General features: G+C 41.2%; 2 protein-coding genes across 7 annotated transcripts in view; one reads left to right on the forward strand and one right to left on the reverse strand.

The window, feature by feature from the left end:
- The window catches only part of SEL1L2 (SEL1L2 adaptor subunit of ERAD E3 ubiquitin ligase), a 112,300-nt gene extending 111,354 nt beyond the window's left edge, over positions 1 to 946 (forward strand). Inside the window, exon 22 of the mRNA XM_057704090.1 lies at positions 775 to 946. Coding sequence (XP_057560073.1) covers positions 775 to 946 — 172 coding nt within the window. The remainder of the gene's footprint in view (positions 1 to 774) is intronic.
- Positions 947 to 5,896: 4,950 nt separating this feature from the next.
- NDUFAF5 (NADH:ubiquinone oxidoreductase complex assembly factor 5) overlaps positions 5,897 to 25,498 on the reverse strand; it is a 30,930-nt gene continuing 11,328 nt past the window's right edge. The window contains exons 6-11 of one of the 6 annotated variants that reach the window (XM_057703076.1): positions 23,562 to 23,601; positions 21,004 to 21,201; positions 17,019 to 17,079; positions 6,602 to 6,685; positions 6,174 to 6,256; positions 5,897 to 5,996 (exon numbers count right to left, since the gene is read on the reverse strand). In XM_057703076.1, the coding sequence (XP_057559059.1) occupies positions 5,904 to 5,996; positions 6,174 to 6,256; positions 6,602 to 6,685; positions 17,019 to 17,079; positions 21,004 to 21,201; positions 23,562 to 23,601 (559 nt within the window). In that variant the 3' untranslated portion in view covers positions 5,897 to 5,903. Of the gene's footprint in view, positions 5,997 to 6,173; positions 6,257 to 6,544; positions 8,729 to 17,018; positions 17,080 to 21,003; positions 21,202 to 23,561; positions 23,602 to 25,498 lie in introns of those variants that run through there. The other 5 variants (XM_057703079.1, XM_057703077.1, XR_009048477.1 and 2 more) reach the window with 5 other exon arrangements.

A 25,498-nucleotide genomic window follows, 5' to 3' on the forward strand; every position in this document is an offset into this window, starting at 1 on the left:
AAAGATGGGGACAGTAGTACTAGAATCTACCCGATAGGGAGCTGTGTTGCTGACAAGAGAATGGAGAATGCGTATCAAAGCCTTAGCACACCGCCTGGCAGGAGCGTCACACACACTGTTTTAAAAGGAGGGCTCTGCCAACCCACGGCACCTTGGTACAGGCTAAATGAAGCTGCTTTTGTTGGGAAGTTTAACTGGCTTCAGATGAAATCTACATTAACGTTGAAGGGAAAAGAAGTCCCCAAATGTCAAATGGAGACTGAGAAATTGCAAGGAGGGGAGGGCAATCCTGGCTACTTCCGTCTTGGGACCCAGGTCCTCGGGTCGAGCTGAAATCACCCTGCTCGATGACTCACAGCCACTTCCCACCACGATGTGGAGGATGGATGTCTCACGCACCCCTCAGTGACCGGGGCTCCATGTGGCCTTGACTCTCCACCAATGGGAGGAAGGTGGAAACACATTTTGTTTGAAAAAGCCCCTCAGGAACTTAGAAGACAGGCCCTTTGAGATTGAATACCAAACCTGCAAGTTCACAGATGAAAATCCTGAGCTCAGAGAGATGGTGCTGGCCCAAGTGTCAGGAACCAGTAGAGACAGGACTAATCCCAGACCCCCCGACTCCCAGTCCCTGCCCTTCCCTCTACTTCCAGGGTTCTCGGCAAGGGCTGGCAAGCCCTCCCTTGGAATTCTCCTTCCCCGTCTCCCACTCCCAGTCTCGGCACAGGCTCTGAACACTGCGACCTGGAGCTGCTCCTCATTATCCTTCTGCAGGGCTGGCTCTGACACAACTAGCACTGGGCGTCCTGAGCACACGCACGAGACTTACGCAAGGAGTCCCGAGACTGGCCAGGCTACATCTGGATTTGAAAGTGCAGGCAGTTTATCTTTGCCTGGTTTTGGCAACGGCCAGCAGGACCAAGACAGGATCGACTCTGGCTTTTAAAAGCCCTTAGCCACTTCCATAGCACTGTGCTCACCTGAGAGCCTGTAACAGCCGGCAGCATCAACAGTGCATCCTGATAACAGCTGTCAGCAGCTGAGAAAACCACGGCCGCTGTTCCCTCACTGAATTCTCAAGGTCAGAGCCTTCTCACATTCTCTGGTTTCATTATGGACTTGCCCCATCAGCTTTCTAGAAAATCGATCCTAATATGTATTCCTAGGAAATGAAATTTGAAGCCTACTAAACATAACTTGGGAGGTTAGTTCTACTTCGAGATACCATGGACTCAAACCTCAAGGTAAGCATATCTCAGGCCCAGTTTTCCCTGAGAACAAAGGTAATATGGTAGTTTATGCTGATTTCACACAACTTCAAATAAGCAGAATATGTTCTATACTTAAAGGAACCTGGCGTACCCTGGGCACCTAACTTTTGACAAAGAGAACATATAAGTTGTCTACTGTTGTGTTAACTAATTATTCCAAACACAGACATCTATTATTTCAGTTTCTGTGGGTCAAGAACTTGGGAGTGGTTTAGCTGGGTGGTTCTGGCTCGGGTGTCATGCGGGTGCCGTCCAGGCGTCACCTGAAAGTTGTACTGGGGTGGGAAGATCTCCTCCAGCTGACTCCCTCGCTAGCAGGTCCACACAGTCCCCTTCCGAGCACTGCCTGACGCCCCCATGAACCACACTGGCTCTTCCGGTGGCTGTGATGCCAGACACAGCAAGAGGGAGCGGGGCCTCTTATCACCTCCTCAGAAGGAACACACCCTCACTTCCATAGTCTTATTTGTCGGAAGAGAACCACTGAATTCAGCCCAAACTCACAGGGAGGGAAATGAAGTTCCATCTCTTGGAGGAGAGTGTCAAAGAATCTGTGCATAGATTTTAAGACCACCATAGACACCAAAGCACTATTTCCCTACTTGTTAACAACAGTACCTCCCATTATCTTCAAATTAATTTTTTTTTGACTAGCAAGATAAATACCTGTTAAGTATCCAGGCAGAGAATTAAAGTACACCAATTTCTGGAAGGGCAGGTCCAGTTATTAGTTTCCTGAAGATAAACTTCACATTAATAACAACCACCACCTGCCCTCGAGTCCCACCCCCCTAAAAAAAGAAACCACTCAAAACATGTCTTCTTAGGCAAGAGAGGCTAAAATAATAATTTATGAAGGAATAAAAGAATAATCACTATGTCAAGTATTCTCCTTTTCCCCAAATATCTTTTCATGTTTGTTTCTTTCCTACACAGAAGCCAATCCATGGTTAAATACTTTTATTTCATCCTTACTTAGAGGGATATATACTGTGTTCTAAAAACTGTCTTCAGTATAGGCCATACTGTAGTTGTTCCCACCTAGTGGATAAAAATGGTACTAAAAGGGTGTGAAAAACAAAACTCGCTTCATAGCTACTTCATGAGGTACACACCTTTCTGTAGTTTTAAATTTTTACATTCATATCACAAACCTGGTGTCTATAGGTAGCTTCCAGCTCAACAAATCCTGCAGAAATTCTTTGTTTTAAAAATATAAGGGACTTCCCTGGTGGCACAGCAGTTGAGAATCCGCCTGCCAATTCAGGGGACGTGGGTTGGAGCCCTGGTCCGGGAAGATCTCACATGTTGCGGAACAACTAAGCCCGTCAGCCACAACTACTGAGCCTGCGCTCTAGAGTCCATGCGTCATAACTACTGAAGCCCACCTAGAGCCTGTACTCCGCAACAAGAGAAACCACCGTGATGAGGCCGTGCACCACAACAGAGTAGCCCCCACTCGCGGCAACCTAGAGAAAGCCTGTGTGCAGCAATGAAGACCCAATGCAGCCAATCAATCAATCAATCTTTTAAAACATCAATAAGTAAAATAAAAATATGTTTTCATGAATATTGCCACCTCTGGAATTCTCTAGGCCAACAAACTGGAATACTACCAAGAATCAGGAAATAATCCTTAAAGTATCCCAGCAGCCAACAGATGTCCCAGGTCCACACCCTGAAGCCCTGTTAGACTGACAACTAAGAGAGCAGAGTCGGGAGCCTGGCACATGGGCCTCAATGGGGATTTGTTAAAGGAACCAATGAAGTCCATGTATGTTCTGCCCTCCTTGCAGAACGTCCTTCCTCTTCCCTATCTTATACTGTCCTAGAAACTTACAATCTGAATTCTAATCTTACACATCAGACAGGGCAAGAAGAATGGACTCAAAGTTCGTTTCTGTCAGGCCACTGAGATTGACAGCAAGTAAGAGAAAGGCAGGAAGACAGACAAACCTTATCAGTATCGCAGCTGGTCAGTGTAGGAACAAGCAGTGCAGTACCAGTTGTGATACCGACAAGTTACAAAGAAAAAAAGTTACAAAGTTCTAAAGAAAAAAAGTTACAAAGTTCTAAAGAAAAAAAGTTGTGATAACTGTTGAGTTATAAAGAAATGGTTATGTTCTTTACACTGTTTAAGAATGTAACATATTTTGGAAATATTTTTCATAAGATATTTTAAAAAGTTTTGTGGCTTAAAAGGATGACCCCTTAATCACCTGGAAAACACAGCTATTCAGAAAAACAAATTTCCTAAGGGTTCCAAACAATTAAAGCTTACTAGATACTTCAAGCAGATATTAACTAAAAAAAGTTTTACTACTGTCACTCACATTAATATAATTTTACTACTGTCACTCTTGTTAAACAATAGGTGTCCTCAATGCGTCGTGTTAATTCCTCTTGATTTTTTTAAACCATGGAGCTTCTTTTTGAGATAGCTCAAGGTAGATTCCTCCCCAGCCCCACCCCACCAATCACATATTCTCTGTTGGTATGAAATAAATGAAAGTTAACATACTTAGTAAGAAACCTCAAAATTTACAGAAAGATTAGAAAGTGAAAATACAAGCCTCCCTCCCAGCTTCTGCCCACCTCCTGCACCCACAATAGATGTTCAAACAGAGGGACCGGTGCAGACACACCTGGCTCCTCAGTCCCTGTCCTCAGCAATGACCACTTAACAATTCTGCACACGTTCTTCAAAAACAAACCATGCATATAAACGTGGGTCATTTAGGAAACACAGATACTGTGGAATGTACCCTTTCCTCAGGCATCAGTTTACACTTTAATACATAGGGGTTTTTGTTGTTCTCCCTGCAAATCTTAAAATTAAGCTAAAAAACACTCCCCCAAATTCTGGTTCCTAGGTATTCATTTCCTTTGTATTAAAAACAAAAACAAGGGACTTCCCTGGTGGCACAGTGGTTAAGGATCTGCCTGCCAATGCAGGGGACATGGGTTCGAGCTCTGGGCCGGGAAGATCCTACATGCTGTGGAGCAACTAAGCCCGTGCACCACACCTACTGAGCCCACAAACTGCAACTACTGAAGCCTGTGTGCCTAGAGCCTGTGCTCATCAACAAGAGAAGCCACTGCAATGAGAAGCCCGTGCAACTCAATGAAGAGTAGCCCCTGCTTGATGCAACTAGAGAAAGCCTGCACAGCAACAAAGACCCAATGCAGCCAATAAATAAATAAAAATTTTTTAAAAATAGAAAATTTAAAAATGATACAATTTAAAAATAAATATTTAAAAAACAAAAAACAAAAACAAAAAAGCTACCAAGAGTATCCCAACTTCTGTATTAACAAATGTCCTAACTAAAGAGACCAAGAACAGTAATATCTTTTTCTCCTACAAAATTCTGTTTTTTCACTGTAACTTAGTCTACGAAAGGATACATTTTCCACACAATTTAATTCCATTCAAAATGGAGCTGAATATCTACCAAGTAAGACACAGTCCCGACTCAGGGAGAGCTTGATACCCCTGTGGCAGGAGGAGGGAAGGCACGCTGGCGAGAGAGACAGTGAGAAGGAAATCCTATAATAACTCCCCTAAGGCTGAGGAGGAAGCAGGGCCAAGACCTTTAAATGAAAGGGGCAGCAAACGGCGGGGCACTGACTGGTGAAATCACACTCGCACTCACTCTTGGGTGCTTCCCAGCTTCCCCTCGGCTGCCTTATCACCACATTCTTTCACCTATTCTACGCGGTCTGAGCTTGACTGCTTCCAAATCATTTTGATCACAACAATGGGACGGCAGACTCAGATTAGAATAACAGCGCCAAAGGCCTGGAACAACAGAGGGAAGTCAAGCAAACTGCACTCCTCATCACTGTGCAGGTACTTTACGTGGGGTTTTGCCTCTGTAACTCTTTAAAATGCTCTCCTCTTAACTAAGGTAGCATGTAAAACGATGGGGTTCTCACCCAGATAACAGAAGTGAAAAAGAAGTCAGGGTAGAATTCTGATGGTTTAAACAAACAAACAGAAAAGGTGAGGAAGGATTCAATAACGATAAACACTCTTCCAAAGTACAAAACTACTTAACACCTCTGAAGAGGTTCCTAATCCTCTGTTCCTCTCCAGAGAGGAACATGGCAAAGAAGACAGTATCACAAATAATTCTGGCTCAAGTATCTTCGGGTAGTTGTTACAAAAGTCTACATTTTCATTCTAAATGAACCAGAACACTAAAGAATCTACCAACTGGTCCCTTCCCTCATCTCCACGGCTAACATCCCCTCACAGAAATAACCCAAGATCAGAAGGAGAAAAAGATACAAAATGTCCGCATGAGTAATGTTTTTCCATCAAGTGAGGCATTTATGTATGTGAACATATTTGTGTATTTTTCAGAGAAATACCTTCTTGTTTTGGGGCTGACTCTGCAAATAAGGCACTCAAATTACTGGATAACAGTATCCATATGAAAAAAGAAAATGTGTGAAACTGAAATGGTTACTACATATAGATGGAGTATTAGGCTATTCTAATTACTGAAAAAGTCTGATAGTAAATAGCTTATATATTGCTTCTTGCTTCAAAATGCAATAATTTTAGATGTGAAAGTTACCCATCCCTAATAAAAAGTCTGGACTGCATTAACATTGAAAAAATATTTATTGTGATTTTTTCCCCTGTGACATAAGATCGTTTATTTTTCCGAGCTCTCCAAATGACACAGTTGCTGAACCTCTTTCAGCTGGTCTTGCCTGAAAATAATGATAAAGATGAAAGATATTAGAAATAGATAAATACATAGCCCTAGTTAAACCCCTTAATGCTGTCTGATATTAAAAAAAAAATTCCCCCACCCTAAGTAAATGAACAATAAAAAGTAAATGGAAACATGAACCCACTAAGACAAGTGACCACCTTCATAATATTACCTGTGAATCATGGTATTTCCATCCTATCATGTAATAGATCTGATATGTGGCAGGGACAGAACCATCCTCATTTCCATACATTTCTATGAAGACAAATCATGGTTAAAGTCGGAAAAAAATGCAAGTAGGAAAAAAAATCTGCTCGATAAAAGTCATGTCCTCCAAAAAGAAATGAATATGAGAATACTCATGGGATTCTGAGAATGCCTCTTTGTGAAAAATCCTCCACACTGAGAAGCTGACAGTAAGGAAACAGTACGGGCTGTTGGGAAAAAAGACTCGTAGCCACAGGATCTGCACTTTGAAAGGAAGGACAAGAAATTTGATGGTGCCTTAACAGGAAAGGAAAATGAAATTTTAGGGGATCAAGATGACAGGGCACAAGCTGGTCAGTGGGGCCTGCTGGGAAGAAGGGTCAGCTCCCTCACCTCTGTACACTGCTGCAGCTGCCAGCATCGTGTCTCGGTGCAGGAGGGCTTTTCTATTCCAAGCGCAGTTGCTCTCACCCATCCCTAAAAATACACTACAGGCAGTTTGAGATAATACAGCAAATACCCTGAGCAGCTCAGTATCACAGATTTTATCTTATCTCATCCAATGGTATATCCATCCCCCTTTTCATAGCTAGTAACTCTAAGGCAAAAGTACTTGAAGCTTCTGGTTATTAAGACAAGTCAAATTTCAGGAGGCAAACCCTATAAGCAGGCTTTACTTGGCAGCAGTGGACTGTGGTAGGCCAGCTGGGCAAAAGCAAGGCGACTGGCCCTCCAGGTGACTCATCAGGAGTTGGCAAGGGCCTTTCTAATGATGCCACATTTTTATATGCCCTTTAGCTGCTCTTCGAAGGAGGAGAGGACATTGGTACAACACCTCACTCCTTCTAAGTAAGCCACAGATGTAAGTATGAACGTGAAACTTGGAAGAGGGTTTGAAGACTCATTAGGTGGTACCAAAACTACAATGTGTTTTCAGATTTTACAACATTTTACTGATCCCAGATTATGAAACGATTATGTACATTCTCTTCAGGGGCACTTTTCCTAATGTTTTAACATTTATTTTTAGATTTCTTTCCCTCAAATTGATAGCTAAAAGCTAGGATTATATCAGTCTATTGTTCACTAAAAATTCATGTTATAATATATTTAATATTTTTTAATGCATACAGTCAAATGAAATTACTTTGAAAGGCCACATTTCAAACTAGTTTGCAAAATTAAAAGAATTTCAAAAGTAAAAATCCTTTACATTTATTCTGTATATACTATATGATCAAAAATCAGTTTCTTAGTTTTGCTTTTTCTACTTTCACAAAAGATACCAATAAACTTCCCAATTTTGGTGCCCTTTAGTAATTTAAAAATAATAATCTCCAGAGTTTTCACTGGCCTTATTAAAAACAGCTGGAATAAGTAAATCTTCTTCTTCTCTCCAATCCCAAAAGATTCCTATTATTCCCTAAAGTAATGAAGCTCTGATATTAAAAGTAATGTCCCATATCCTGTGAATATAAGAGCCCCAATTCATGAAGAACAAAAGACAAACAAACTAGTGGATGAATCACCAAGAAGAAGAGGGTGGATCTTACTCTTGTGGTCATGAAGTAGCTAGATGACCTCAGACCCATCGCTCTGAGTCCTCAAGGTGACCAGGCTAGATGATCTCTAAAGACTTCCAACGCTACCATTTTAGGCCCATTACATAATCCAATTTAAAAAACATTCTCCCACATCATGAGCATCAACTGAATCAAGAGACCAAGGGTCACCTGGGACTTGTACTGGAAGAGTTTATTGCTGATGAAGGCTGTGGCACTTTCATTTCTGCTTAACTCCCCAGTGCCATGACTGACTTACACATCAGACAGAGGCAACACCAGTGGAAAACAGGCTTAATTTTTTTAATGGAAATACTTAATGCACTAGAAATTCTAAAATGTCTTCTAAATAGCTGGTATTAGGATATACTAATTAAGATTATTAGGCACAATGCTCTTCCTGATACAGAAACCCCAGAGTACTACTGTATAGTGTGGTAATTCTGCTGCTAGGGAAGCCCACCCTCCTCTCACATGAGAACCTCCCTTCTCCCTCGGGGAGCAGTGTGATGCGGCACAGAGTCTAGACTTTGAGATCATAATCCCATTTCTGGCTCTTATATAACGTGGGGCAAAATCACGTAACCTCTATTAAACTCAGTTTTATCATCTTCAAAATGGAATGATAAAACTTCATAACACATCATGGGGGACCTGTATTGGAAACCACCTGGGAAACATATCTGGGACTTCTGACCAGCTCTGGGCTTTGGGATAACAGAAGAATCTGGGAAGCAGGTAACTGTTTAAGACTCTCACAGTGTTTTTAAGGTTAAGTTCAACTGCTTATAAAAAAAAGTCTATTACGGTTTACTAGGAAAAATACTGAGTACTGTCTAAAAAACTAACAACTGAACTTACCTTAAAACTACTGTGAAACCCTCCAAAACTTTTCATGCGTTCATTGGGTGATACGCAACTTGTTTTGTAAAATTAGGTCAACATTCTGGACTTTCTTCTGTGAATTAATCATAATAGCAGCTTAAATGAGAAACACCACAACCATCAAAAAAAAAGTGTAATACAATGTAAAATGCCAAAAACCAACTGGAAGGTAACAGCATCTTCCAATCTGCAAGAGCAGCACCCCTGGACCCCTGGAAATCTGCCCAGCTCCCCGCCTCCTGCATTCACCCCTGCACCACGCTTCTTCCCACGTCAGCTGCCTCTGACCTTTTCAGTGGAGAGTGACTGACATTTCAAGATCTGAGTCAGGCTGCTACACTGGGCTTAAATCCTGGCTTTACCACTCACTAAACACATCGCCTTGGGCAAGTTACTTCTCACTGTGCCTAGTCTCCTCATGCAAAACAGGAGAGGTTAACCACGCTAGCTAGTCTTACCTTCCTCATGAACGTGCCTCATAAACAATCCTGGAGGGTGACATCAATCTGACTGTCCCTCCTCTGCACAAAATTCTCCCAACAGACTACAAGGTTCACCTGATAAGTCTAGAAAAACCTCTGATGGACTATCCTGCATCACTTCCCATTAGCTTCCCATTCTACCTACTCAAGCAACACTGAATTACGGTACAGTTTCCCAATTAGGAAAGTGAGGGCTGAGCGTAAAATCCATGATTTTATACAGGCCTCTTCCTTGGCCTGGAATGCAAGGCCCCAGCCGCCCAAAGGTGCACCCACCCCTACATTCTTCTAGCAAACTCACTTTAGCTTAGGTGCTGCCTCTTCTGTAAAAGCATCCCTGATTCTGTAAGCAGATTTAGGGATTTTTCTCTTTCTCCCTGCACTTTTAAAAGGAATTATCTCACTTTACAGTTAAAAGCATATGCCTGTCTATCTCTGTGTGTCTCTTTCTCTACTAGAGTGTAAGTTCCCTAAAATCAGGAACTGTTATTTCCAGCACTGGCTCAGTGGTTGGCACATGGTGGATGCTCAATAAATGGTAAGTGAATGAATATAAAATCAACCAGTTAATGTTTATATCAACTTCATTAAATATCAGTTTTATGAGTTATCTTTACATAATACCTCTTAATCTTCTTAAGAATAAGAATCATTAAAGACTAAAACACATGATTTGTGTGAAAGGCTTTACAGTAAAAATAAGCACTGGCAAGGCCTCTTAAAGGTAAATATTAGGCAACAGTTCCTCAAAATACATGACTGATTAAAATCCTTAGGGGAGGGACTTCCCTGGTGGCACAGTGGTTAAGAATCCACCTGCCAATGCAGGGGACATGGGTTCGAGCCCTGGTCCGGGAAGATCCCACATGTCGCGGAGCAACTAAGCCTGTGCACCACAACTATGGAGGCTGTGCTCTAGAGCCTGTGAGCCACAACTATTGAGCCTGCATGCCACAACTACTGAAGCCCATGTGCCTAGAGCCCATGCTCCACAACAAGAGAAGCCACCGCAATGACAAGCCTGCACACCGCAATGAAGAGTAGCCCCTGCTCACCACAACTAGAGAAAGACCGCATGCAGTAACAAAGACCCAACACAGCCAATAAATAAACAAATAAATAAATAAATATAAACACATAAATCTTTAAAAAAAAATCCTTAGGGGAAGGGGATTATCAGCTGGAAAGGGGCATGAGGCAACCTTCTAGGGGCTGGAAATGTTCTAGTCTGTGGTTTATATAGTACTTAAAAACACGAGCAACTGCACAGTTAAGATTAGTGCACTTTACTGAACATCTATGCTAACTTTAGTGGAAAAAAAAATGCACAAAGAACAAGTATGCAGCATAGGACTTTGGATTCAAATCCTAATTCCAGATTAAGTGCGACCACGGACAAGATATGTAGCTTCTTGATGTTTCAATATGCTCATCTGTAAAATTAGGATATTAGAAAACCTCACAGAATTGCACACAGCACAGAATAAGTTCTATATTTTCAAGCCAGTGGGCAGTAACCTTTTCCAACTGATAGGTCTAATTTCTAGTCTCTTTTCTTTCTTGAAATGAACCATGAGCACAGTATTTATTACATAGCAGAACAAAACTAAATGCTGCATTTGAAAAATATTTTTGATGAGTAGAGTCTGATAAATCATCAGCCCATCACCATCTCTCAAGCCTTCGGATGAAGGGCCTTTGTGATTACATTAGGGGGAGCCAAGTGCATCTCAGGGGGGGGCTGTGTGATTTACTATTAGTCCCCTGTCACCTTGGGGACGTGTGCTAAGGCTGCCAATCCCTGATTAAACTAGAAAAAGTGAAGAGTGACTTAAAAGCTTTTGCACAGCAAAGGAAACCATAAACAAAATGAAAAGACAACTCTCAGAATGGGAGAAAATATTAGTAAATGAAGCAACTGAGAAGGGATTAATCTCCAAAATACACAAACAGCTCATGCAGTTCAATATCAAAAAAAACAAAAAACAAAAAAAAAAAACCCAAACAAAAAATGAGCAGATCTAAATGTCTGTTTAGATCTTCAAAGGAGACATACAGATGGCTAAAAAGCACATGAAAAGATGATCAACATCACTAACTATTAGAGAAATGCAAATTAAAACTACAATGAGGTATCACCTCATACTGATCAAAATGGCCATCATCAAAAAAATCTATAAACAATAAATGCTGGAGAGGGTGTGGAGAAAAGGGAACCTTTCTACACTGTTGGTGGGAATGTAAATTGGTACAGCCACTGTGGAGAACAGTTATGGAGGTTCCTTAAAAAACTAAAAATAGAGCTACCACGTGATCCAGCAATCCTACTCCTGGGCATATATTTGAAGAAAACCATAATTCGAAAAGACACATGCACCCCAGTGTTAACTGCAGCACTAGTTACAATAGCCAGGACATGGAAGCAGCCTAAACGTCCATCAACAGAGGGGTGGATAAAGAAGACATGGTACATACATATATTGGAATAGTACTCAGCCATAAAAAAGAACGAAATAATGCAATTTGCAGCAACACAGATGGACCTAGAGGTTGTCATACTAAGTGACGTAAGTCAGACAGAAAGACAAATATCATATATCACTTATATGTGGAATTTAAGAAAAGGGTACAAATGAACTTATCTACAAAACAGAAATAGAGTTACAGATGTAGAAAACAAACTTATGGTTACTGGGGGTAAGGGGGGAAGGATAAATTGGGAGATTGTGGTTGACATATACACACTACTACATATAAAATAACTAATAAGGATCTACTGTACAGCACAGGGAACTCTACTCAATACTGTGTAATGGCCTATATGGGAAAAGAAAAAAAAAAGAGTGGATATATATATATGTATAACTGATTCACTTTTCTGTACACCTGAAACTAACATAACATTGTAAATCAACTATACTCCAATTAAAAAAAAAAAGAGTGACTACAAGAGTAAGTTTTCAGCTACACATCTTTACCCTTGTAAAGCTGACAGAAGCACTGTCCTCAGAGGAGACTGTTACAAATGGGCAGCTACAAGAAGCAGGAGAGTCAGTTAAGAGAGTGCCAGCAGGACTTCCTAGGTGGTGCAGTGGTTAAGAATCTGCCTGCCAATGCAGGGGGCATGGGTTTGAGCCCTGGTCCAGGAAGATCCCACATGCCATGCAGCAACTAAGCCCGTGTGCCACAACTATTGAGCCTGTGCTCTAGAGCCCGTGAGCCACAAATTGAGCCTGTGTGCTGCAAGTACTGAAGCCCACGCACCTAGAGCCCATGCTCTGCAACTAGAGAGGCCACCACAATGAGGAGCCCGTGCACCACAATGAAGAGCAGCCCCCTCACATATATACAATGGAATATTACTCAGCCCTAAAAAGGAATGAAATTGAGTTATTTGTTGTGAGGTGGATGGACCTAGAGACTGTTATAACAGAGTGAAGTAAGCCAGAAAGAGAAACACAAATACTGTATGCTAACTCATATATATGGAATCTAAAAAAATGGTACCGATGCACCCAGTGACAGGGCAAGAATAAAGATGCAGATGTAGAGAACGGACTTGAGGACACTGGGCGGGGGGTGGGGTGGGCAAAGGGGAAGCTGGGACAAAGTGAGAGAGTAGCACTGATGTATATACACCACCAAATGTAAAATAGATAGCTAGTGGGAAGTTGCTGCATAACATAGGGAGATCAACTCGATGACGGGTGATGACTTAGAGGGCTGGGATAGGAAGGGTGGGAGGGAGGGGATATGGGACTATATGTATAAATACAGCTGATTCACTTTGGTGTACAGCAAAAACTGGCACAACAGTGTAAAGCAACTATATTCTAATAAAGAGCTTAAAAAATAAAAAATAAAAATAAAAAAATTAAAAAAAAAAAAGAGTAGCCCCCACTCACTGCAACTAGAGAAAGCCTGTGTGCAGCAATGAAGACCCAATGCAGCCAATAAATAAATAAATAAATAAATAAATAAATAAATAAAATGCCAGAGCAGGGGTCGAGAAGGCAAGAGTTTGGCACCCAATTACTAACAGGCAAGTGTCCTCTTTGGGCCTGATATTTCTGACTTGTAGGACGGTGTAAAGTAGTTACCAGAGGGCTATCAGAGAGGCAAGTGCAACAGTGCTTGTGAAAAACTATAAATCTGTAAACAAACGTGAGGTATTTATTTTTATAATTCACTTCCTTTAAATCATCTTAAAATTTCTCAGGATCCAGATTAAGGCTCCCCCAGGTAAGTGGAGTTTTGGTTTCAGAGAACACACCTCTAATGCCTTCCGCTTCCCCCATTCATCAAAACTGTCAATGCCATTTGTGCAATACAAAATCAGACCTCACAAATTCTCACCAACGTAAGCTGAGGCTCTCCTCTGAGCAAACCTCTTCTCCAGCTGCCCTCTGAGTCAGCAGACTCGCCTCTTTCGGGGCTGGGAGGTAGGGTTTGTGTCCTTGCTGCTCCTCAAAGCTTCTTCCAGGCCACTACTTCACCTCATTAAAAACCTTTGCTCTGCGGAGACCCAGACCATCTGGCAAGAACTCCTGCTGTCAGACATCAGGCTCCCAGGCCCTCCTCTCATTCAGCGAAGGGTTTGACCTCTGGCTCAGCTTCCCTCCATACCCAGGTCCTGCCACCACCCTAGGGGACACGTCAATGTTACTAACTGGCAAGTACCACGGCCTCTAAGATTTCTTAGTCTCCTTGCCACCACGGGATTCTCCATCACTCCACCTCTGCCATCACAGCTGTAACATGTGCTGGACGAGTTAGCACCTGTAACTGCTTTACTTCCAAAATCATCGATTAAACGTCCCATTTTCTGACCATATCCCCCTTTCCTTCAAGCGTGTTCAGGTATTTCAACTATGATCATTCTCTGACCTCTACTTTATCCCAATCCATCAGCTCCTCCTCCTCCTCCTCCTTTTTTTCACTTCCCTTTTCTTCCAGCTTAGATTCTTTGGCCTATTATCTCAATTATACTCTTGGAATTATCTTTTGCCTTTGTCTTTCTGTCACTCTCAGTTAGTAAAGCCCCAATCCATACTGACCCAACTTTCTGTTCTGTGCCTGGTCCTGAGCTGCCAACTACTGCTGGAGAAAGTCACAGGTGTGTTTGACCGACTTCAAATGCGCCCTTCAGATTCTGTAACTTTCCCTGATCGACTCACCTTCCTATTCTCTACAGGGACTAATTTCAAGTCTCTACTCATTTGCAAACCTCTGGCCTTTTGATTCTCAGTATATGACTTTACTTTCTGCTTGACAAAGAGAATAGATCCATTAGATGGGAACTTCCTGCTATCAAATTAAACACCCACGTCCACTGCACCATCCCTCCTCCCTTCCATGTCTGCCCCTCCTTGTTCAAGGTCAACCCCTCCTCCAGGCCTTCGTACCTCATCCCTCTCCACCTTCTCAGGTGACCTGACTTGATTAATTATCCCCCCCTCTCTCCTAGAGTCACTTCTTCTATGGAAGAAATTAGATTCTTCTAATCAGCAGTTCAATAAATCCAAATCTTAAGACAAAACAAAATTAAAAACCTCCCCCATCTCCTATTCCTCTCCTCCCCTCACACCTATAACCTTTCCATCTCTCCTCTTTTCTTCACAATCAAACTTCTTGAGAGCTAGTGGATATCTGCTGCCCCCAGCCCCTCCCCTCCACTCAGTCCTCAACCTACTCCCCTTACTTCTACCACCCCCACCACACCAACAACACAGCTCTCACCAAGGTCACCAATGCTTCCTGTTCCTGAACCAGTGGACTTTTCTTTCAGTCCACATCTTGCTTCTCAGCAGCCTCTGATGCTCCCTTTGTTTTGAGCTCTTTAGGGTCCCTTTGTGTTAAACACTTTCCCTTGGTTTAGGCAATATTATACTTTCCTATTGTTTCTCCTGAGCGCCCTGCTAGCTATTCGTTCTCAGTCTCTGCAGGCTCATCCTTCCTTCATGCAGTCACTGCATGTCAGGTTCCTAAAGGCTCCACACCAGGCCGCTTTCTCTTCTCACTCCAGGCAACTGCTTCCAGCACTACCTATTCACAAATGACTCGCAATGTTTACCTGGGCCAACTGTCTCCTCTGAGCTACACAGCCATGCACTCAACTGCCTACCTGACATCTTGTCTTGTTTCAGGTATTTCCGACCTAACATGCCCAAGTGTGAACTCAAGCGCTGCCCCTGCCCATACTTGGTTGTCTTCTACTGTTTCTCTATCAATGCAGGGCGCCGTCTGTCTGGCTGTGAGAGCTAGAAACAGCGTTATTTTTGAAATGTCTTTCTCCTTCATCAGCCCACGTGTAATCAATCAGCAAGGACTGTCACATTTATCTCTTAAATGTCTCCAGAATCCATTCACTTCTCTCCATCTCCACTGCTACCATCTTGGTCCAAACTACCATCATTGCTCAGTAAGCTTTACAGCAGTAAGTCTCCCTACTAGTTTATCTGCCAATCCATTAAAACAAAATACCCATCTGGCATTATGACCCCTCCCTCCATTGAAAAGACAATCTTAACAAAGGCTACAAGGCCTCCATTTACCCACCAATCTAAGCAGTCAACTCTTCTTTTTACTCCCTGTATTCTAGCCAATACGCCTTCTTTCAGTTCTTGCCATGTTCTTTCTTGCAGCAGGGCCTTTGTACATGCTGTTCTCCTTGCCTAGGACTCACGTCCTCCCTGCTTCACCTAGTGACCCCACTTCATTTTTTAGGGCACAACCATCACTTCCTCAGACAGGACTTTGTTGACTCTCCCAGACCAGGACCTATCCCACCTAACCCCCTGGCAAACCCCAATCCTACACTAACCCAACTACCTGCTTTCTTTCTACCTGTCTTGTCTTGTCTCAGCTATTTGAGCTGAGCTCCCAAGTGCTGCTGGAGAAAGTCACTGAGGTGTCCTACCATCTTTACATGCTCCTTCAAGGAAGTCCTGCCAGCCTTTCACAAGCAGGCACAGCACCAAGTTCCTCTACTTCACCCAACTTACCACAATTCTAGTGTAACATTTATCTTCGTGGCATTTGCCTCATGCCGGCCTCACCCTTTGACATTATAAACTCCATAAATAAAGACAGTCTGGGGACTTCCCTGGTGGCGCAGTGGTTACGAATCTGCCTGCCAATGCAGGGGACACAGGTTTGAGCCCTGGTCCAGGAAGATCTCACATGCCACGGAGCAACTAAGCCTGTGTGGCACAACTACTGAGCCTGTGCTCTAGAGCCCAAGAATCACGACTACTGAGCCCTCGTGCTGCAACTATTGAAGCCCGCATGCCTAGAGCCCATGCTCCCCAACAAGAGAAGCCGCCTCAATGAGAAGTCTGCGCACAGTAAGGAAGAGTAGCCCCCAATCTCTGCAACTAGAGAAAGCCCATGCACAGCAACGAAGACCAAATGCAGCCAAAAAAATTAAAAAATAAATTTATAAAAAATAAATAAATACAGGAGTGGCATGATATATTTAAAGTGATGAAAGGGAAGAAACTACAACCAAGAATACTCTACCCAGCAAGGATCTCATTCAGATTTGACAGAGAAATCAAAAGCTTTACAGACAAGCAACAGCTAAGAGAATTCAGCACCACCAAACTAGCCCTACAACAAATGCTAAAGGAACTTCTCTAAGCGGGAAACATAAGAGAAGAAAAGGACCTAGAAAAACAAACCTAAAACAATTAAGAAAATGGTAATAGAAACATACATATTGATAATTACCTTGAATGTAAATGGAATAAATGCTCCAAAAATAATTAAATAAAGACAGTCTGCTTTCTCCTCACCCAGTGTATCTCCAGTGTTTGGCCCCAGTCAGCTCTCATAACATGACTCTCAAATGGAATCTAAAAATTCTTTAAAGTGCCTTACCTTGTAAATCTTCCATCAGTTCAAACATTCCAGGATAGTTAACTTGAATTTCATCAGTATCCTATTTAAAAAGAAAGAGGAATATTCATTTGGCATTCATGACCAAAAAGCCAGATTAGAAAAGATGTTGCAGAGATTCCCCAGATAATCTCTCATGGTAAGCAGGAATCTTCTTTACAGTATTCTTCATGGATGTCATCTGGCTTATGCTTGATTTACAAATATTTCAAATTGCAGAGTAAATGCTTATCATTCTAACAGTAATCTTCCTATAACTCCATCAACAGGTTCTAATTCTCTCCTTGGGATTAACACAGAATAAGTCTATTCTGTACTCTGCAAACAATTACCCTTTCCTTCAAGTCTTTGAAAACTCTTCCAGGACACTATAATTTTTTTAGGGGGAGGGGTTAGGTTCCTAGACAAAATTTATAGATCCTTACAAGTGCTGACTTCATTTTCCTGTACATAGTCAATATCAATCTCTCTGTCTCAAAATGTGCCACTCAGAATCAAACCAAACACGGTCACCTCCCAAGGTGCTTTCATTCTACTCCCAGTGATGCAGCAATATCTCATGGCCTAGTTTAGGAAAGGGCACATGGCTGGCACACACACAGTGTACTTCTCAAGTGAACTGCTGAGCAACGATACCCACTCTTTTTGAAGTCTGATACAGGAGTTCACTGTTGGTACAGTAGCAGAGACCACTGATGCTCCCCAAATATCCGTCCAGGTACTCGACACTTCACAACCCCAGACATTTCTTCTGGCGAAAGAAAAGTGAGGTGGAGGCAAGGTAATAAAGAGCTAGTGAGCCTTTTCCAGGCCGTCTCTGCTGTGGTGACGTTAGAGGACACAAGGCTCAGCTGGCAGAACTACAGGATGTAAATGAGCTGCCCAACCAGCATGGCTGTGATGTGACAAAAACTCCATGTTAACCACCCAGATGGAGGAGTTTGTCTATGTTGGAAACTAGCCCTGAATAGAGGACAGTTACTTTTTTCCCCAAGTTTGCTATCTAAATGCTGCATGTATCGCAAACTTCATCTTATTGGCACTAACCACTTTTGAAGTATCTAGATCTTTTTGTGTTCTGTAGCTTTATCTAATATAAGTACACCTCCCAATTTTGGACTTTAATGCTGCACAGAATCAAGTACAAAACCCTAAAGAATACTTATCAAAAACATCCATTCTAATTCCTAAAGAAATGCAAAACAAAAAGACCAATTACTGTTTTTTTCAATATTAGAGATACAAAAGTATAAGCAGGAAATTAACATACACTGTTGATGAGGCATGTCAATTAATGCTACCTTATGGAGAGTAATTTTACTCTAGCTGTCAAAATTTGAAATGCATGGATTGACTCAGCAATTCCATTGCTGGAAATTGATCTGACAGATGTCATTGCAGCATTGTTTAAAAGAGTATTTTAAAAAGAAAAAAAAAAGAGCAAACAAACTGGAAACAATCTAAATGTCCATTAACAGAGACCAGGTTAAATTAAAGTATATCTAGTCAATGAAATACTATACAGCTGTCAAAAAAGAATGCAGTAGATATGTTTGTAGGAAGAGCTCTAAGATATGTTATTGACAGGGGAAAGAAAGAGTCCCTACAGAAAAAAGCAAAAGGGAATATAATGTCGCATATGCACACTGAAGTGATACAGCTGCACTCCAGTCTGTGAGGAAAAATTGTTCTGAAAGGACATGCAAGACAATGAACAAAAGTCATCCTGTGGAGGGGGGTGGGTATCAGAAGGCAGGAGACTTCTGTTCATTTTAGACCTGCTCTATTACTCTATGTATGGTTTGTTTTGTTTTTTTTCTTATTTTTTTTTTTAACATATGCATGGATCAGGTTGTATGTGCACTTTTTAATAAGACCATCTTTGGACAGTCCATTTCTTCTATATATTTTTCTACATTGGGAAACTATTTTTAAAAAGAGATTCTATGATTAAAAATAAAATGCCTTCCAGGCTGATGCCTACCATTAAACAATATCCTTTGAAAACAATTCAATGAAACCAACTAAAGCACCATCTCCTCAATCAAAAGAGTACCACAATAGCCTTCTCCAAGGTCTTATTCAAATTAAGATGGACCACATCTACAGTTTTCTTCTAATATGCTGGTCTGGAAACTATTCTAAAAGGAAATAAAAAAAAATAAAAAAATAAAAGGAAATCAGCTTCATTTAGAATGCCAACTAACTAAAAATAATTCACTAAGAGGGTAATATAAATGTAAATATAATTATATGATATTAATTTAACTTGATTTCACTTTAAAAATAAAAATCCATTGCAGTATACAAGTAATATATCTAATATATGCAACATAAACCTGTATAATTGATTATATAAAAGCTTCTCTGCATGGCAGTTTCAGAAAATGAATTAGGATACAATGTTAATACAGCACTTTAGGGACAATATATATGTGTCAAGAACAAATTCGTACAGATTGATTATTAGCAATTCTAATTTTATAAACTATAGAGATAATTATACAGCAATATTTTTGTATTATATTAATGTTTGAATCATTCTGCTCAATTTTGGAGAATATGGAAGGTATTCTGAATTATTAGATTTTCCAATTAACAGAAATGTAGGCTTTGAAATGTTATAATGTCAGGTTAAATACTTTTAGGAATCTTTCCAGCATGCATAATCCACTTTACAACCATAGAAAACTTCATGAGGTTAACATAATTTAACTTTCTTTTGATGACTCGGGGGGAAGTCTCATCTTTTTCCTAATGGACAACTTTTGGGTCCCCTAATACTGCTGACGAACCTGTCTGACTGGGCACGAGTTCTTCAACATCACTCCATAAGGGTGTTGTCAGTTCCCATCCTGCCGTTTCTTCCCTCCCCTGAAAGCCCCTTCCCAACATCAGAGGCCCTGCTGGTCTACGCCCCTTACTTTTTGTTAAAGCACAGAAGGAAAAGACAAGCCATTTTTGGTGGGTTGATTTTATGAAATATATTCACACTACATCTCCTTAAAAAGTTATTTTAATTTTAAGCCTATTATCTTTAATTATGCAATGAGAAGCTTTCTTCTTCAAGAAATTCCTATTTCTTCTAATCAGGTTTAGAGATGTTTGTAGGCCTGAGGGTTTGGAAAAGCATGGCAAGTCCATTCTCTGAAGGCAGTAATGACATCTTTCAGAATGACTCTGCTGCTGAAGAGGGCCTGAAGGGGGCATCACTGTCTCTCCAGATGAGTCCCTGCAGGAAGCCTTGGCCTGGAAAGTGTTAGGAGTAGAGGGAGGAGTAGAGAGGAAGGCAGGAACGAGTATGTATTGTGCATTTATTGTGAAGGTCCAGCCACTCCACACCCTTAATATTATTTAATCCTAACAGCCACCTGAGGTGAGTAACATTAGCCTTTTTTTAAAAAAAAATGAATGCTCAGAGAGGTGAAGTGAATCCCTCCAATTCCCCCAGCTAGTAAAGGGGCAAGGTAAGGATCTAAATTATACTGTCAGACACCAGTGCCCTGCACCCTCCCCGCACCACGTCGACTCCCTGAGGGTCTCCGGGTCCTCTTTCCAGACCTCTCCAGCCCTGATGGGGTACAGCCCCTGTCCTACCTTCTCTAACCTCAATCTAATGCCGGGCCTCGTGAATGCACGTTCTCTCGTTTCTGCCTCACAGGCACCACTTCACTCGAGGGCTGGTGGTAGAGGCAGTGCTGTGAATGCTTCTGTACACCCCTTCCTCCTCATCTGGGATGCTCTAACTCATGTTATGCCTAACTCCGGATCTGAAGATTCTGATGGAGTAGAGTGTCTTACAAAATAGCCTCCTTGTTAGCTGAGGTACTTTTTTTCTTTTGAGTTACTTATCAGGTAACGAATACTAAAACTTTTACATTCCTACCTTGTGTCAATCAAGATAAAAAGAGAGCGATTATTTCTGAACTGTGTCATTAACGGGTTACTCGATTCTCTTGATAGTTACCACAGTCAGCGTATTAAAGCCAGCTCTCCCAAGCAGATGTCCTAGGTCGTTGATAGCAGTGAAAGGAGAGATGTGTGGAGAAAACCCTCCTTCCCTTTCTGTCTCCGCTAACTGCAATGAACACCGGAGCTCGTAGAGCGTGTCACCACCAAACATCGCACCAATAAACACTCCATCTGGTTTTAAAACATAATGAATCTGTAATAAATATAAACAACAAAACTGTTCAAAATTTTACATATAAAAATAGTAAGAGAATAAATATATGGTATCTAGATCAATATTTTATGACTACCATTCTTATTTTGTCAAATTAATAAACAGATAATTTAATAAATAACACTTAGACAACCATCTTAAAGGCACTGCAGCATAATATCAATGTGAAGACATTTACTGATAGTGTTAATATCTATAAAATATGTTACATGTTTTCAAATTTTCTAATAGACAGAACTTACTTTTATAATCAGTAAAATATTGAAAGCAAAAAATTTTAAAGTGTGGTAGATTACAAAAATCACCATCCTCCCTCTATCTGTGCCCTCTGAAATGTCACTTTGTAACAACCACCATTAAGAGATGGAGGCTCCTGGAATCTGGGTTAGTCCTGTGACTTGCTCTGGCCAAAAAGAATGCAGAGCAAGTGACAGTGTATCAGCGTCAAGCCAGGGTCTCAATCGCCTTGCCGCTTCCACCTGCTCGCAAGGAGCCCCGCCTGGCCACCACACTGTGAACAAGCCTGGGCTGGCCTGGGGAAGGACGACAGGAAGAGGAGCAGAGATCAGCCATCCGCTGGCGCCAAGACGATCCGCTGGCAGATCAGACACGGGGTGAGCCCCGCCAGATCCAGAAGAATTTCCTAAGTCCAGCCCAAATCCCTAATTCACAAAAGTGTAAAACTTTTAAAACACAAAGTTGAGGTGGCTTATTATGCAGAAAAAGCTAACTGCAGAAGCAATTACAAAACAGTATATAAGCAAACCGACTGTAAAATCATCTTTTATTTTCCCCTTGTGCCCCTTTGGTGTTACTTCCTTCTCTTGCTACCAAACTCTTAATAAAACAAGTACCTGAAATTTAGTCCTCAGCTCTCCAGCTTCTCTCTACCTCAGAGGGCTTCTCAATCCCTTGGTTTTCACAAGGATGACTCTCTACTCTCTGCCTTGAGCCTGGACAGTTTCCCAAAACACTAAACTCAGCTTCAGCTGCCTGTGCCGTGAACATCTGTCTCTTGTAAACTTACCCCTCCCCTTCCCAGCACATCCAACACACAACAACACTTAGTCGCAAACCAACTCCCTTTTTCCCAATTGCCATATTTCTGTTAATCACCATTTTCTAGTCCCTTTATCTGACCATTACCATTCTTTCCCCTACTTTTACTAATTATTCTCCAAGTATCCAGACTCAAAACTTTTAAAGCAAGCTTTGGCTCCTGACTCTCTTTCATCTTTCAGCTCTAACCAGCCACCAAACTGTTGATTCTTACTTTGCAGAGTCCTGAATACCTCTCTCTTCCTTTTAACTCCATTAACTACCATTGCCACCTGTGTTTAGTTTACTTCATGCTTGGACACTGAAACAGTCTCTCTTCAATTTAACCAACTTCTGGCATCAGTTTTCTAATCAGCAAAATGAAGCTATCTTGCAGAGTTATTTAACACATATATAAAAGAGCACAGTGACTGGCAAACAGTATATGCTTAAGATACGGTAGTTATTATCCGGCCTATCAGCTTTTTGATCATGTCACTTTCCTCTTCAAAACTGTCCAGTGGCTCTGAATTGCATTAAGAAAAAACTCCTAATTCCTTAATCTGTCACCTGAGTCCTCCTAAATCTGGTCCCAATATTCCTCACCTACACCCGGCACTATACTAATCCTCCAACAGGCTTCCTCTCTGTCCTTTCAGGCTCCTGAGTCTCTGACACCTCCCATCTATCCCAGGATTCTGCCTTCCTGCAGTGCATTCCCACTCCAAATCTGACCTACCCTTTGAGGCCCTGTTCAAGAAATTCCTTCCTCTTGAAGCTTTCCTAGGCCACTCCAGGCCACAGTGACCTCCTTCCCTCCTCTGAACGCAATGCTTTTTCCCCACCCCTCATCTGTTTGCTGATCAATATCAACCAACAAACATTTGCCAGCATTGCCTTAGTATAAGGCACGGGGGAGACACGAACAGGAACAAACAGGTTCCTACCCACGAAAAATTTATAGGCATTTCAGGAAGAAGAGAAAGCCGCATAGAAAATGGTATGAGTACTATTTTGTACAAGTTTTAAATATTTATATACACTTTAGTAACATCTCCATAATTAGATTTCTTGAATTCTCAGGGAGTAGGGAGTCACCTAAGTACTTCTTAACATGTCAAAGGGCACCAAGTCTATCTGGCCGATGGAAGATAATCAACTTTTGATTTGCTTCCATTTCCAACTGTCAAAAATATAAAATGGGAAACATCTATACATTTCTGCATAAAAACAGAAACATCTATAAGTTGCTAATAATAAACAAAATAACATAGGCTATTAGAATCAACACAGATTCTTACCTGTTCAAGTGCTCTAGGAAGGTCATTCACCCAGTGCAAACTAAAACACAAAAACACACACTTGTTTTAGCTTAATTTATGTAATTAATTAGTATGAGTAGCACTAATATAATGATAAGCCACAAAAAAGGTGTAAATTTTGATGTTTGGAATTGTGTATCAAAATTCACTGATTGTTTTCACAAGAGTTTTAAAATAAAAAATATTCCTAGGGGACTTCCTAGGTGGCGCAGTGAGTAAGAATCCGCCTGCCAGTGCAGGGGACACGGGTTCGAGCCATGCCCTGGGAAGATTCCACACGCCACAGAGCAGCTGGGCCCGTGCGCCACAACTGTTGAGCCTGTTCTCTGGAGTCCGTGAGCCACAGCTATTGAGCCCGTGTGCTGCACCTGCTGAAGCCCACATGCCTAGAGCCCGTGACAAGAGAAGCCACTACAATGGGGAGCCAGCGCACCACAGTGAAGAGCAGCCCCCACTCGCAGCAACTAGAGAAAGTCTGTGTGCAGCAACGAAGACCCAACACAGCCAATAAATAAATAAAATAAATTAATTAATTAAAAAAAAAAGAGGGCTCAGATCTTCCTTTAAAAAAAAAAAAATTCCTAGGGGATTACTTTCTTTCTGTCACAGGAGAAAATGTGAAAGTACATCACTTTCCTGATATGATTATCTGTCCAATTAGTCTTCACTGAATAAAGTAAAAGTCAGCTTTTATAAAGCATATATACAAATGGCCAACAGGTACATGAAAAGATGCTCACATCACTAATCATTAGGGAAATGCACATCTAAACCACAATAAGATACTACCTTATACCTATCAGGATGTTCATTATCAAAAAGAGATGACAAAGACTGGTGAGGATGTGGAGAAAAAAGAGCCTTTGTGCATTGTCGGTGGGAATGTAAACTGGTATAGCTGCTATGGAAAACAGTATGAAGGTTCCTCAAAAAATTAAAAATTGAACTGTTATATGACCCAGCAATCCCACATCTAGATACTTATCTGAAGGAAATAAAGTCATTATTTTGAAGGCATATCCGTACTACCATATTCATAGCAGTATTATTCACAGTAGCTAAGGTATGGAAACAATCCGAGTGTCCGTTAAGAGATGAATGGGTAAAAAAGATGTGGTGCACACACACACACACACACACACAGAAGATATTATTGACTCATAAAAAAGAAGGAAATCCTGCCTTTTGGATCAACATGGATGGAACAGGAGGGCATTATGCTAAGCGAAATATGCCAGACAAAGAAAGAAAAATACTGTATGTTCTCACTTACAGGCAGAATCTAAAAAAGCCAAACACAAAGAAATAGAGTAGAATGGTGGCTGCCGGGGGCAGAGGGAAACAGGGAGACGGTGGTCAAAGGATACAAAATCCCAGCTAGAAGATAAGCAAGACTTGGGGATCTAAGGCACAGCATGGTGACTATAACTAACAACACTGGATTATATACTTGAAAGTTTTTAAGAGAGTAGATCTTAAATGTTATCACCATACACATACACAAAAAATTGCAATTATGTGAAGGGATGAAAACTGTCAACCACCCTTACTGTGGTAATCATTTTGCAATATATGCATGTATTTGATTATCACATGGTACACCTTAAACTTATGTATGCAGTATATTAATTATATCTCAGTAAAGTTGGGGAAAAAGAATAAAGTACAAATCATCCCTATCTGGCATCTCATTTAAATAGTACTATTCTTAGAAATTATTTGAAGTAGTAAAAATAAGGACCTGATGACATATTCAAGGAAGTTCACCAATTAAATCAAACAATTAAGCTACAGATATATAGAATTCTAAGTCCTACTTTCATAGGGATAAAAAAAAAAGCCACTTCATCAGACCTATAATTTTCCCAAGCCAAACAGTATTACTCATCAAAAACAACTCAATGACTTTTCCGATA

The sequence above is a fragment of the Hippopotamus amphibius genome, chromosome 12, assembly GCF_030028045.1.
Source record: "Hippopotamus amphibius kiboko isolate mHipAmp2 chromosome 12, mHipAmp2.hap2, whole genome shotgun sequence".
In the NCBI taxonomy this organism is placed as follows: Eukaryota; Metazoa; Chordata; class Mammalia; order Artiodactyla; family Hippopotamidae; genus Hippopotamus; species Hippopotamus amphibius.